This window comes from Tinamus guttatus, unplaced genomic scaffold (genome assembly GCF_059628265.1).
Source record: "Tinamus guttatus ecotype Peru unplaced genomic scaffold, ASM5962826v1 Tinamus_guttatus_pri_ptg000087l, whole genome shotgun sequence".
Lineage (NCBI taxonomy): Eukaryota > Metazoa > Chordata > Aves > Tinamiformes > Tinamidae > Tinamus > Tinamus guttatus.
In genome coordinates this window covers 1,665,714-1,678,726 of record NW_028288621.1, presented here as the reverse complement: position 1 = coordinate 1,678,726, position 13,013 = coordinate 1,665,714, and the positions used below count along the sequence as shown (strand labels likewise).

The window sequence follows — 13,013 nt, the reverse complement described above, 5'->3', positions numbered from 1 at the left end:
CTTTGGGGAATCCACACTGACTACTCCTGAACACCCTCTTTTCCTTCATGTGCCTGGAGATGGTCTCTGGGATGAGCTGTTTGTCATCTTCTCTTGCATTCTACATTTCCATATTGCTAACAGCAATAGGAAGGTCAAGAAGTCCTAAATGGTACGGCAACAATGTCGAGACAAACACAATCCAAAACAGTCCCTTACACCTTATTCATGTGCACACGCACCACTGGCTCATATGGCCTCGCTCCTAACACCCAGGCTCTTCTCCTCAGGCCAGTCCCCACTTCCTCACATTCCAGTCTGTCCTGATAGGCAGGGTTATATTGTTCCCAACACTGTGGGATGGCCAAGAGATTTCCTTGATAGTGGGAAGCAGTTTGGAAAATGTCTGGAAAAAAAATAATAAAACAGCTTGGAAAGTTCAGACTGAACATTACGATGAAGAAATGTCACTTGAAGGCTAGTACTGTGGTGCAACACGCTGCCCTGGAGGAGTCAACACCTGACTTTGAATTCTTGAATGTTTTGTTCATTCTCCTCTCAGCAAGAGAGGTTCATGGACTCAGCATAAAATATGCCATAGGGCTCATTAAAAAGCAAAAAAGCTCTGACAAACTGTGTTTCCTCCTATCATGTTCTTCAAGTCTTGCACGGCTAATTGGAAAGGTTTAGGGAGGGTAGATGAAAGGTGATGTTAGAATTTGTCAGCTTAAGTAGGACATATGTGACTGGGAGAGCCACCAGCTCCTGGGAGTCCTGGGCCCTGATGTGGGCAAATGCTCTTCATGGGGATCCTGGAGTCACCTGCGCTTCTGTGCAAAAGTAGGGAGAAACCTCTGATGTAGGACCCTAGAGAAGAAAGATTTCCTTGGCTGCTCAGAGTGACCCAGGCAGGACTTGGGGATGTCAAAGGAAACCCAACCAACAAACACCAAAAGTTCTGCTCTTCCTGGAGACCTTTTGGAGCTCTCAGACTGGGAGCAAGAGGGAGCGTGGGGAAACAGCCGTGTGCCAGAATTCCCTCCATGAGGCCTTCAGCTCCACAACTTGTCACAGCTTCAAGGAAACTCGCCCAAACCAGTATTTCCCATGATCCTGGTGCACAGAGGAAACTGAGCACACACACAGGAGAAAGGGGAGAGAAAGGGGAGAGACCCCAGGTGTAAAGTGCAGCCCCCTGTGCCATAGGCAGGGTGCTAGAGGCCAAATAAGCAACCCAAAGAAATGAGCAAAGGTCCTGCTGCCCTTTGCAGTGGCTTGCAAAGCTGCAGCTCTGACAGCATTCAAGGAGGACAGGGTCTCCCTTCTGCACGATTTGCCCCTGGACTGTGCAAGGACATGGAGGAGAGGGATGTTGCTTGTGGAGATGCTCACAAGCTTCAGTAGCTGGGGAGCTGGGAGACGGTCATCTCCCCAACTTGTGACCAAGCCGAAATGCAGCTCCTGAGGCCGGCAGTGCCTCACGGGCTCCATGCGGGAGGCTGCACAGCAGCACTGCAGTGTGGGGGCCTGTCCTGAGGTGCCTGGGGTCAAAGTGCGGCAGATCCAGGGTGCCGGGGCTCTACAGATCCCAAAGACAGGCAGGGTGCCAGGAGAATCCAGGGTGCCTGGAACTATATCCAGGAACAAACACGACCTAGAGGTGTCAAGGAGAATTCCCGGGATCAGGTAAGGCACAAGCTGAGAAATGGCTTTCCTCGGGATCAGATGAAGGAAAGCTGGGAAATATTCATGGGATACAAAAATCCTGGCATGAGTCACAGTTCTAGAGCCTGGCAAGGACAAGGCTCCCAGCTAAAGCCCTCCGGAAGGAAGGAAGGTGTTAAGGGCACGTCTGCTCTTTCCTGACAGAGCATCTCTAGCTCAGGTAGCACAGACCAAGGAACCTTTCTGAGCACGTTTAAAAGCACAGGATCTGTGGAGCCTGCCTCAGGAGAGCAGATTCCTTGAGCCTGCAATACGGTGTCCAGTGCCCTGCGCAAGGCAGCTCCCAGCACAGGAACCATCTTGGAGCCTTTTCCAGGCAAGTCTGGGTTATCTCCAATGAGGGAACTCTGAGCATCTCTCTATGTCTCTGGGCAACAGTTTGGCCCCACTCATGGAAAAGAAGCTCCTGTTCTCAGCCTCTAGGAAGTGTTTCCCACTGCCTGTTGTTCCCCTGGTGCCCGTGGTGCCATCAGGGCGCCTCTCCTTGCAGAGGGCACATGTGGCTGCTCCCAACCCGGCAGCTGCCCCGATGGGATGGAGGAAAACACCATGGCGGGTGCCAAGCCCAGCACATCCCTGCTGCTGCCTGTGGCCGCCAGAGCCAGGAGTCTCCTCCAAACACCTCCCGCAGCCAAGAGCCACCGCTGCCCTCGCGGGCGCTCTGGCTCCTGTCAGGGGCCTCTCTGTCGCCTGCCTTTTCAAAGGGCTGCTGGAAGCTGTCCCACTGCTCAAGCCTCGCAAAAATACAGCGAAACAGGCACACATTGTGTAGAGACAAGCAGGAATTGGCTCTCTTCTGGGCCCTCTCCTGGCCACCTTGCTCCCAGTGCACAGCCTCTCCCCACCAGTCCCTTTCATCCCCAGGGACAGCCACCTTGTTGGATGCAGGACGAGGGCCATGAAAAACCCACAGTTCTCTCTGCAGAGAGCTCTTCTCACAGGGAGTGCGGGCACTACCTACCGACGGTGACAGAGAGGGGCAGATTTCCCAGGCTGAGGTTCAGATGGGACAGGGCCTGGGCCCTTTCCGCAGCACTGAGCACCCCTCCTTCAAAAGGCTCCACGTCAGCGCTGAGCCGCACGGCCGCCCACCCGTACTGCAGCCACTCATCCATGCTGCCCAGCTCCTGGCAGTGCTGCGCGTGCTCCATGTAGGACCACAGGATCTGAAATGGTCCAAAGAGGTGAGTGTGCAAAACACTAAATCTCCCCAAGGGGATTCTCTGGCCTAGGGAACACAGGCCATGAACCCAATGGGCACTTTCCCTCTTCTCTTTTACTCGCAAGCCTCTCACCCAAGAGTTGGTTTCAGATGACCAACTCTTCTTATGCTCTTCTGATTGTGGCCATGTCACGACAAGGGCCACAGAGTGCTTCTAAAGAAGAGGTTTATAAAAATGGTCACAAGGAAATCCCACAGTATAGAAACTGGTTACAATCAGGAAAGCAATCCCATGGGAGGAGCAACCCAAACCAACAACACCCACGCCTCCTGAAGGCTTGCAAAGAAAAGCTCAAGCATGTGACCATCCCTGTGGCATTTGGCCTCCTCTTGCCAGCCAGGGCAAAGGAGCTGTGTCAGAAACGCGTCTGCTGCTGCTGCAGAGAGCAGGCACTCACGTGACTCGCGTGCGCAGACTCCACGTCCGCGCGGAGCTTCATGCGCGCTGCCAGGCACGAGAGCCTCTGCCTGCTGGACGTGTTCCGCTGGCTGAAGAGCTGCCGCAGGAGGGCAAGGCAGCGGCTCTGCCGGAACAGCCAGGGGAGCCTCTCCCTCCTGCCGCACAGGAGAAGCTGCTGGGCCCAGCCACGAGCTACAGGGGGCTGAGTGAGGGGGCCAGGGGCAGCCGGGGAGCGCAGGAGGCTGCTCAGGCAGGCAGGGCTCGTGGGACAGGGGCAAGAAGCAGCACCAGGGAAAGATGACTGCTCACAATGACGTGCTGGCAGCACAGCCCAGGGAGCAAAAGGGCTGCTGCATGGCAGCCTGGTGCCTGGCTACTGCCTTCACAGCCTCCACGCCTGCTAACAGCTCCCTGCTCTCACCCACACCATCCCGAACACCCAGCACAGGCCACCTCACCATCCATCAGCCTCCAGGGCCTTCTGCACCTTTCCCCGTGCTAAGAGCTACGCTCTGCAGTGAAGCTGAGGCAGGTGTGGGCCAAGGACCTCAGGCCAGCACGGAAATGGCTCGTTCTTGCCTTCCCTTTCCCGCCAGGGTCTTACCCTGCTTCTTGAGAGCTGGAGGAGTCTCTGCTCTTCCTATAAGAGCCATGGGGCGACTTCTCCAGCAGAAACTTGAAAAAGACACCAGCTGAGGTGACTGGGAATTTCCTCTTCAGCAGGCTCAGTGCCTTTCTGATGGTCTTCTCTGCCAGGTCCATGCACCCCATATTGTAGCAGACCTGCATGGCAGAAGGGCTGTAAAGGCAGTCCCAAAGGGCTCCCACTGAGGACACACCAAATTTCAAGTCTCTGACTGATTCAGGGCCACGGGCCTTGACGGCCTTTGGCTGGAGGGCAAAGGGCTCACAGAAGATGCTGTGCAGAGCAGCCGCCCTTGCCTCCAAATGCCAGGAATGTCCCCACAACCACCCCAGGGCCCCCAGGAGACTGTGCAAGTCCTCCCGCCAACAGAGCCCTCAGGTCCTCCCTGTCACTTTACCTCCCCTTTCAGGCTGAGGAAGGCGGCTTCTTCAAAGCTGGCCAGCCCCTTGCCTTCCTTACTCAAGGAGCTCGTCAGGGCCTCAGCTTTCTTCAGGCTGGTGAAGGCCTTTGGACAAGCACACAGAGAGCAGGTGAGCGTCGGTGCGGATCCTGCATGAAGCCCACCACTGCCACCCGCTTGCCTCCCGCATCACTCTGAGGACGGGTCACCTCTGCCCCGGCAATGCCCACCCTCACACACAGCACAGCACTCCTTGCAGGTGCACCTCGTGCCGATGTTCTGCTTCTCTTGCCACAGGAGAGGCAAGCAGGAGGAAGAGCCTGGGCCTGAGCACAGTCGTTCATGCCCAGGTGCCACAGAGGCCTGTCCTTTCTCAAGGGGGAAATGGGCTTGCCCAGGCAAGGCAACTGGGAGGACTCCATGTGCAGGGGGCTCTGGCAAGCAGGCCGGCTCACCAGGTAGTTGTTGGAGACGTGCAAGTAGCCAGCTGCACTCTGCAGCAGATCATAAATTGCCCTGGCATCATTGCCCATTTCCAGGTGGTGGTGAGCCAAGGGCACCAGCACCAAGTCCACAGTGGCCTTGCATTCACAGGAGCAGGCGGGACCGGGCATCCCTTTGGTCTTGTTGGGCACCGTCTGCTCTGTCCTGGCCATAAACTGTTCTGTGGCTCTGTTTGGAGACAAGATCACAGAGGAAGAGGAGACACACTAGCACCATCTGCCCTGCTCTGCCTGCCTCGAGGAAGAGCACCTCCTAGCGCACCTGGCACTCGCATTCTAGCACTGCAATGCCCAGCTTGCAGCAGGGCTCTCTTACAGCCAGAAAGCCCTAGCATGCCAGGGCTGCTGCACCGCAATGGGACAGTCCTCACTGTGATCCCCCCGGCTTCCTCAAGCCATCGCATCCCAGCTCCCACCCAGCAGGCCGGCCCTTTCCTCGGCTGGGGTCACAGGCAGTAGGCAAACCTGGGAACTCCAATGCCCCGCTGGAGACCCTGAGGCCACTGACTTCCACTAATAATCAAATGCTTCTCTCCTCACCGTAAGGTCTCAATCCAGAAGCTCATTTTATTCTGCTTGGCTTCTGCAGGATCTGCAAACAAAGCATGAGGGTTGCCGGCCGCTGTCTTCCGTCTCAGCTAGTAGCCATCTTCGGGCTCCAGCAACAAACGTGTTCACCCAGAGGTCAGGCTCTCCGGGGCCATCCTACCCCGCTAGGGGACAAACCCCGTAACACCAATATGGTTGGAGTGCCATTTGTTGTTTACTGCTCACTACATTTATACTCCTTTGGAATGCGGAAGCTTGCTCTGCCACCAATCAGCAACAATGCCACCCCACATGGCTAGGTACTGATTCTTCAAAGTAAGACAACTGACTCGCCTTAATTTCTGTTAACCCTTTGCTTTCCGTAACATCACGAGATCTTCCGAGCGCCAGGCCCTAAGCCTAAGTCAGGTCAAGTCAGCTTATGTCAAGCACGAAGCCATATTGCTATATCTATAGAACCGACCACACATCAGTTAAATATCCCCTCAGTTCTCAAGGGGCACAAGTTGCATCTTGCATACTCTGTCAGCAAGACAACAGGGCCAAGGCATGGGCGGCACCTCTTTTCCTGGCCGTTTTTCCCCAAGATCTCCCTTCTCTGCAGGTGTGTTATGTTTTGGGCAAGGGTAGCACGCCCACCAGGAAATGCACCTTGACCTGCTGGGCTGCAGGATGCACCCCAAGGCTCTCGTCACTGCCAGGAGAGGGGCTTCTCTCTGGTGATTCCAGGGAAAGGCAGGAAGGTGCTCAAGGGGACAGACGCTCTATGCTCTGTGCACAGCATGCCTTGAGCTGTGCAGCTGTGCTCAGGGGAGGACTCAGCTTCTCTTGGGAAAGCATCTGCACTGCACTGAAAGCGCTCCTGGGTTTCAGAGAATTGCTTCTGAAGACAGGCCTGGAGACAGAGGAGCACCCCCAGGAATAGTGCAAGCACCAAGGGAAGGCCCAGGCTGCAGAGCACGCAGGCAGCATACCCGTAGTGGCAGGGAACTCATCCCCCACGGTCTCCGTGTTTGTCCAGCTGGCCGAGCAGCCTTTGCCAGCATCGTTGTCCCAGCTCTCTCCCTCCTGGGTGCTGCTGACAGCCAAGCGGTGGAAGGCCACAAAGTCCCCTCCGCCGCAGCACTGGCACTTGTGCGCCTGCTCCTCCAGGAAGGCTGCGCACTTGCGGTGCATGGCCGCCCTCTGCGCCTTGGGCCACAGCTCGTAGGTGGCCTCCCGCAGCAGCGGCGCGCGGAAGGCCAGGACGTCGGCCTGCAGCTCCTCGCTCTGCTGCTCCTCTGAAAGGCAACGGGGTGCTGCAACAGCCAGAGCTGGGGCCACAGCTCAGGGCCATCACAGCCAGCGCATGAAGGACGGGGAGCCCTCGGCGGGGATCCTTGGCAGGAAAGCAGCGCTCCTGCACTCAGAGCCTCATCGCACTTGAGCAAAAGGGCCCCCTTGCCTCACTGAGACTAGCATGACTGCTCTGCTCTGCCTCCTAACAAGAGAGCAGTCAGAGGCACTGCAACCGGCAGCACAAGGAAGCCACAGCCAGCTCCTGCTTTGCAGTCTCTGAAGGGCAGTCCCTACCTACTACACTCCCCATCCCAGCCCACCCCCAACGGTGAGGCTGCCCTGGCCATAACACACGGCCACAGGGGCAGTGCACAGGGCCCTGGGGAGCACCAGCAGGAGCAGTACCAGGAGCAGCAGAAGCCCATGGTGCTCCCGGGCTCCTCTTAACACCACTTGCCTTTCTCTTCCTCCTGAGTTCTGGCAGACCACTTGAGGGAAACACTGCTGTCTTCTGCCACCGTTTTGGCATTCTGCCACCTCAAGATGTTGCTTTTCACCAAGATGGTCAGTATCTGGTTCATGTTGGCCCTGGTCCACTTGGGAAGGATGTGGAACAGCAGCTCTGTGGTGAACATCGACCCAATGATGGCTGCACACTTCAGAACCATCCGTTCTGAGAAATTCATGCTGTCCAGCTCAGTCAGTGCAATCCCTGACAAAAACAGGACACACATCTGTCTCTTGCCCTCTCCCCAGGCTGAGGCCAGCGAGGCCTCATTCTCTTTAACGCAGGAAGCGCTGGCATTTAGCCTTGCTTCCTTGGGACCGAACCCATTGGGCAAGGGCAATGCAGGGCACACATCTTGAACATGGCGCATCTCCCGTGCAATCACACGGAGCAGGGTCTGGGGAAAGCAGAAACCCCCGAGCGAATGCTGCAGGTACAGCAGGGCTCAGCCCCTCACCTTTCAGGGTGGGCGGAAGCACAGTGTGCTGCAGGTTCACATCAGCTTTGACGGTGCACACCCTGCAGTCCTGGCGCATGCTGGACCTTCTGGATGGGCCGACACAAGGAGGCTCCATCACAGAAGCTGAGCAGAGCAAAACAGCAGGATAACGCGGTTACCACTAGGGAGATCCTTCGTCCCACAGCCTGAGCTTGAGAGCATTACTGATCTTCCCTCCCTCCATCCTCCTCTCTTTCGCATTCACCCCCAGCAGGGCTTAGAGCAGCTGGGGCCTCACGGCAGCAGGATGAATCCTGCCATGTTTGGCTGCAGGGCTGCAGACAAGGGAAACTGCAGCCACGGGACTCGCAGCACTGCTCCAGGTATGAACCACCTCAGCTCATGCTCATTCCTGACCACAGCAGGGCTTAGCTTAGTGCCAGGGAGCACCTCTTCTCCCTGTTTGTCATTTTCTTCCAAATCTGCATTGCTGCTGGCCCTCACAAAGCCACCCCAGTCCCCAGCATGTGCTTGGCCTATTGCAGCAGCAAGGCACACAGGAATCCACACCTGATGGAGATCAGGCTCTGGACTGCTGCTCCATCTGGCCACGCCAAACTCACAGGGGAACACAATGACAAGAAGGGGTGGTGGAAGATGGACCACACCAACTAGGCAGTCAGCCACAAAGGTGCTTATTGAAGAGGGTCTCCCACTTGGCCTCTGTTCCATCATCCTTCCGTAGTGGATGGAGCAAGAGCATGTTGTGCTCGTGGAGGTAGCGCAGCAGTTCCTCACCGTAGTAGGGCATCCCACTGCTTCTCTGCATCAGGAACCTGGAAAGGAGCAGATGCAGCCGGGAGTGACACAGGCAAAGGAAGGCAGGACCCTCCTCAGAGCAGCCTCTTCACCAGCCGCGACTCCCCCTGCCTTTGGCACGTGAGCTGTCCTGAAGACACAGCGCTTGCTGAAAGCCACAGAAAAACAGAGCTCAGCAGCCCTGCCTGCCACTTACATCTCTAGGTCATGGGGCACACTGACCACTCCGAGGTACTGGCAGGCTTTCTGCACGACTGTTGCAGGGTTCAGCTCCTCCAGATGAATATAGGTTGTTTGCTGCAACTTCATGACGTCTGCTGCAGCTTTGCAGAGCCTCTGTCCTCTGCAGGGACCAGGAGCAAAGCCCATGACCATAAAGCTTGGGACGTCTCTGAGCACTTGTGACGTAACAGCCCAGGAGGAAGAGTCGATGTGGTGCGCGTTGTCAACGAGAAAGAGGATGTTGTCTTCAAAAGTCTGAAACAAACAGGTTATTCGAGCTGGATTCTGAGCAATTCTCATGCATCTTCACTGTGAGGGACTTTGGCCAGCCCCTCTCCAGACAGAGAATGCTCTGCAGCCTCTTTCCTCTCCCTAGCTACTTAGCAGTTCAGTATCTCCCCAACTCTTTCTTTCTCTGGGACTTGAAGGTCTCTCGGACAAGGGGATGCAGAAAGACTCCATTCCTCCTCCTGACTACGAGTCCTCTGTCTTGACAGGAGGAAAGTTACCCGGGGGTTGGCACGGGACGTTTAGCCTCTGATGGGCAATGACTCCAGTACATCATCCTCCTGCCACCTCCCAGCACTCTGCTGCAGAACCCTCAACCTGTTGGCTTGCTTTCCTTCTCTGGTCCATGAGGGAGAGAATTGCTCACCTTCTGCAGTACTTTCTTAAAAGCCAGCTCCTCTTCTACTGCCCTTTGAGCGCCGCTCATCTGTGAAACCTTCTCTGAGACGGGGAACTGGCCAAAAAGCACAGGAACAGAGAAACAGCCTTTCAGGGCATTTCAGCAAGACAACCCAGCACGCAAGCCCAACCGAACAAAACGGTGCTGCCCTCAGCCTCTTAGCTCTCCTCCACACAATGGGGAGGAGACAGTGTGGACGCCAGCTTGAGCCTACAGAAGAGCTCCTGCTGAGGCTCTCTGGCAGAGGGCTTCTAGCCAGTGTGTTGGAGGTGAGGGAGGAAGGCAGAGGGTGGCAAGAGGAGAAGAGCTTGTTTCCTCACAGTGGGTATTCTGGGATGGGGTAGAGCGCTCAGGCAGTGGCGAGCTCAGCAGTAGCTCATAAGCCCCATCTCAGAACCTCTCTGCAATGGCCTTTCCAGGCCGCTGAACTGCCAGCAGCAGCCTGGCACTTGAACTCACTCCAAACAGGGAGCTGCACGCTGGGACTACACCAGCTGTGTGCTATCCCCCGGCTCTTCCACCAGAAGCTAAGGCCACTGCTTAGGAGAGCAGCCAAATTACCACTGCCGTGGGACGTCTCACAAGCAGACCTTGGCCCTGGCCAGAGAGGGCTCTCGCTCTCACCTTCAGCAGGAAAGGGGCATTGAGGAGGCAGTAGCTGCTCTCTTCCAGGACTCCTTTGAGCTTCTCCTGAAGGAGATCGACCCGGATTACAAGATGCAGACTCAGTGTGAGTTTTCCATCTTGCTCCGTTTATTAACCCAGGTATGTGAACATTTATACCCTACAGGTATCCAGGGGCTTTCCCAAGCTCACAGGATTGGCTGTTGGCTGTTGCTTAGCAGATTGCTAGGCTGCATTTGCATGGCGCAATCACAAGCCTCCTTCCTTAACCGGTACGGGCAAGTTTCAGCAAGTTGCTTGCTTAGAAACAGCAGCTTCCTTATTTCACCTTGGTCAAGCACAGGTCATTGCCACCCCCCTGTACATTACTTGACAAGGCACGGGTTGTGTATCCCAAGATGTCCCTGATCAGCCAGCCACTCTTCCACATTCTCCTGCAGTACGAGTTGCCTGGCGCTGCAGGATTTGCAGGCCTGCAGACCCATTGCCATGGCCAGCATCACTCGTACGACGGAGTAGTCCTGCTTCAGGCTGAGCTCCGTCAGCTCCACAGCCACTACCCTGCCGTGCAAAAGCAAAAGGCACCGAGATTCAGACAGGCCCCCAAGAGTCCCAGACCTCTAAAGCAACACTCTTAGGGAGAGGCACAATGTGGGGCTGAGAACAAGGGCACTCTGGACATACAGCCCCAGGCCAGCCCCTCAGTGCTTGCAGCATTTGTCAGGCAGGCCACTTGGGCTTCTTCCCTTCAATCTGCAGCTGCAGGAAATGCCATGGGCTCAGGCTCTACTTCGCTTTGTGCCTGGCCCAAAGCTCAACAGCAGGGGCTGCAGAAGGCCTCTAGACCTAGGAGGGGAGCACGCGGCTGCTCTGCTCCCAGGCGCATGGAGACGTTGCCTTATGAGGGCTGCTAGAGCCCAAGGGCCAGGCACACTGGCAGGGGACCTTGAGGATCCTCTGAGTATCAGTAGGAAGGCAGGGGAGGCAATGCACCCACACTGCTCAACAGCACTCACCTGTGCCCAGCAGCCCGACTTAAATTGGCAAGGTCAGCGAGTAAATGGCTCTTTCCAGAGCCTTTCATGCCCTCAAGTGCCAGGATTCAGCTTTCCTTCCTAGCCACGTAGCCTTGCACATAGCTTCGAAAGAGGGCAATCTCCTCCCGGCCTGCAAAGGCAAGCAAGAGAGCAGGCAGTTGCAGCAAGCTCAAAAGCAAAGAACCATTGGCACCCTTCCCTCTTGCCACCATGGCACATGCCCTCCCTCCCTGCCTCCCCATTTCCTCTGTGGGACTAGCTGGTCTCAAGGGCAGGAGATGGGCGTTCAGGAGACCAAGGTGTTCTCTACCTACTGAGCAAGGGGGAATTCTTGGGCCTCTCCTTTTTGAGCTCCATGCCAAACATGCTAGCAGGAGAAAGAGAAAAAATAAAGTCAATTCAGTAGGCAGAAGCTGGAGGGTGTAGTGTCATGCATGGAGCTGTGGGTGTGCCCTTGGGTGCCCACTCTTCTTTGCAGTGGCCTCGTGTGCTGCCCACACTCCAGCAGTTGTTCCTGCCAACTGCTTCCCTGGACTCTGCTCACAAGGAGCAACTTGGAGAAGCAGGGCCTTACAGCAGATGCTGCAAAGGTGAAGACGAACAAGAAAAAAAAACTATCTGTTCAAGCCAGGATAACATTCAAATGCAGCAAGCACAACAGGTGGAAAGCACCTGCTACCTGGAGAGGGGCTGCAAGGCCCTGTGTGCCTACAGACACCCACCAGCCTTCTCCATCCCTACGGCATCACTCCTAGTCTCCTAAGAGCAGGAGACCCATGGGTAGGCAGGCCAAAAGCAGAGCCTTGCCCTGGCTTTCCATGTTCTCAACCCCAGGGACGGAGGCCCAGGCAGGGCCCAGCTTGCTCTCTTTCTGCACAGCTGCTCTGTGCTGACCAAGAGTTGACCCATGGCTCCACGTGCCCCCAAGCAGCCTGCTCAACAAGGACACTCACAGCTCCTCCGAGATGCCCAGATATTGACGGATGGGGCCAGGATCAACAACGCCCTTCATCTTCACCTCGGGCAGCTCCTTGAAGCAGCTATGGGGCAGCTGAGAGGCAGCGTAGGTCGCTGTGTCGCACGACACTACCCCAGGATAGCACTCCATCAGCCGGGCTGCCAAGTTCACCTTCTGGCCGATGACTGCCACAGAGAGAGAGCGCACATCGACATGCTTAGGAGCCCAACCCACTGCAGCCTCCAGGGCCAACGGCTGCCTGGCCTGCAGCACAGGCAAGCCCCCGACCCCTGGGAGCACAGCCCAAAGGGCAGCAAGGCCCCATTCCCCCCACTACAGTGCCCCCGCTCTGCTCTGCCATCCCCGCTAGACCACAGGCCCAGCCCTTGGCCTGGCCCAGCAGACACGGGCCACAGGCTGCTCCCTGCCGCTCCGCCGCTTGTGATTGGTTACACACAGCTGTCTTTGCGCAATGTGACGCACGGGATTGGTTGTTGCTAGCCGCTCACGCGTTTATTTGATTGGCCTGTACATAAGCCACACCTCCCCAAACTTGCTTTCAGTTTCGTTCCTTGCTGCTTCCTCTTTTCTGCAGCTCATGACCTACAGTAACCCTGTCCCCTTTTTGTTCTTCAGCCAGCCAACCCTTCCCTAAGGCCTTTTCAATCGTATTAGACATACATTTCAACAAGCAAGATACAATTAACACAACATCAACAAAACACAATATCAACACCACCATCCCTGCACTTCGGATTAACAATTGTAACCATCCTGAAATTCCCCATCCACTTAACAAGTTGTCACATTGGTCTCCTGTTCCACAAAGCCAACAACTCTTAACTTGGGTATAACTAACAATCTGCTTTAAGAGCATGACATATTCATTACATCAATATAGCCTCCCTTGCCTGAGGTGTCAGGGAGACACACACTAAGGCTTCCTTTAAGCGATCAAGGAATGACATGTATGACTCCCCACTCACTTGTTTCTCCCATATCAAAGCAAGTTTCTT

General features: G+C 55.9%; 1 protein-coding gene across 1 annotated transcript; it reads right to left on the bottom strand.

Moving 5' to 3' along the window:
• Positions 1-2,657: 2,657 nt before the first annotated feature.
• LOC148595560 (adenylate cyclase type 10-like) lies at positions 2,658-11,095 on the bottom strand. Its single transcript, XM_088520393.1, has 15 exons — positions 11,019-11,095; positions 10,431-10,563; positions 10,003-10,062; positions 9,346-9,432; positions 8,665-8,945; positions 8,337-8,485; positions 7,668-7,793; positions 7,151-7,414; positions 6,399-6,722; positions 5,416-5,467; positions 4,828-5,044; positions 4,370-4,477; positions 3,931-4,109; positions 3,325-3,481; positions 2,658-2,870 (listed from the first exon to the last, which is right to left on the bottom strand). Exons 1-15 carry the CDS (start codon positions 11,084-11,086, stop codon positions 2,658-2,660), a joined length of 2,418 nt encoding a protein of 805 aa, XP_088376519.1. The 5' UTR covers positions 11,087-11,095.
• Positions 11,096-13,013: the final 1,918 nt, after the last annotated feature.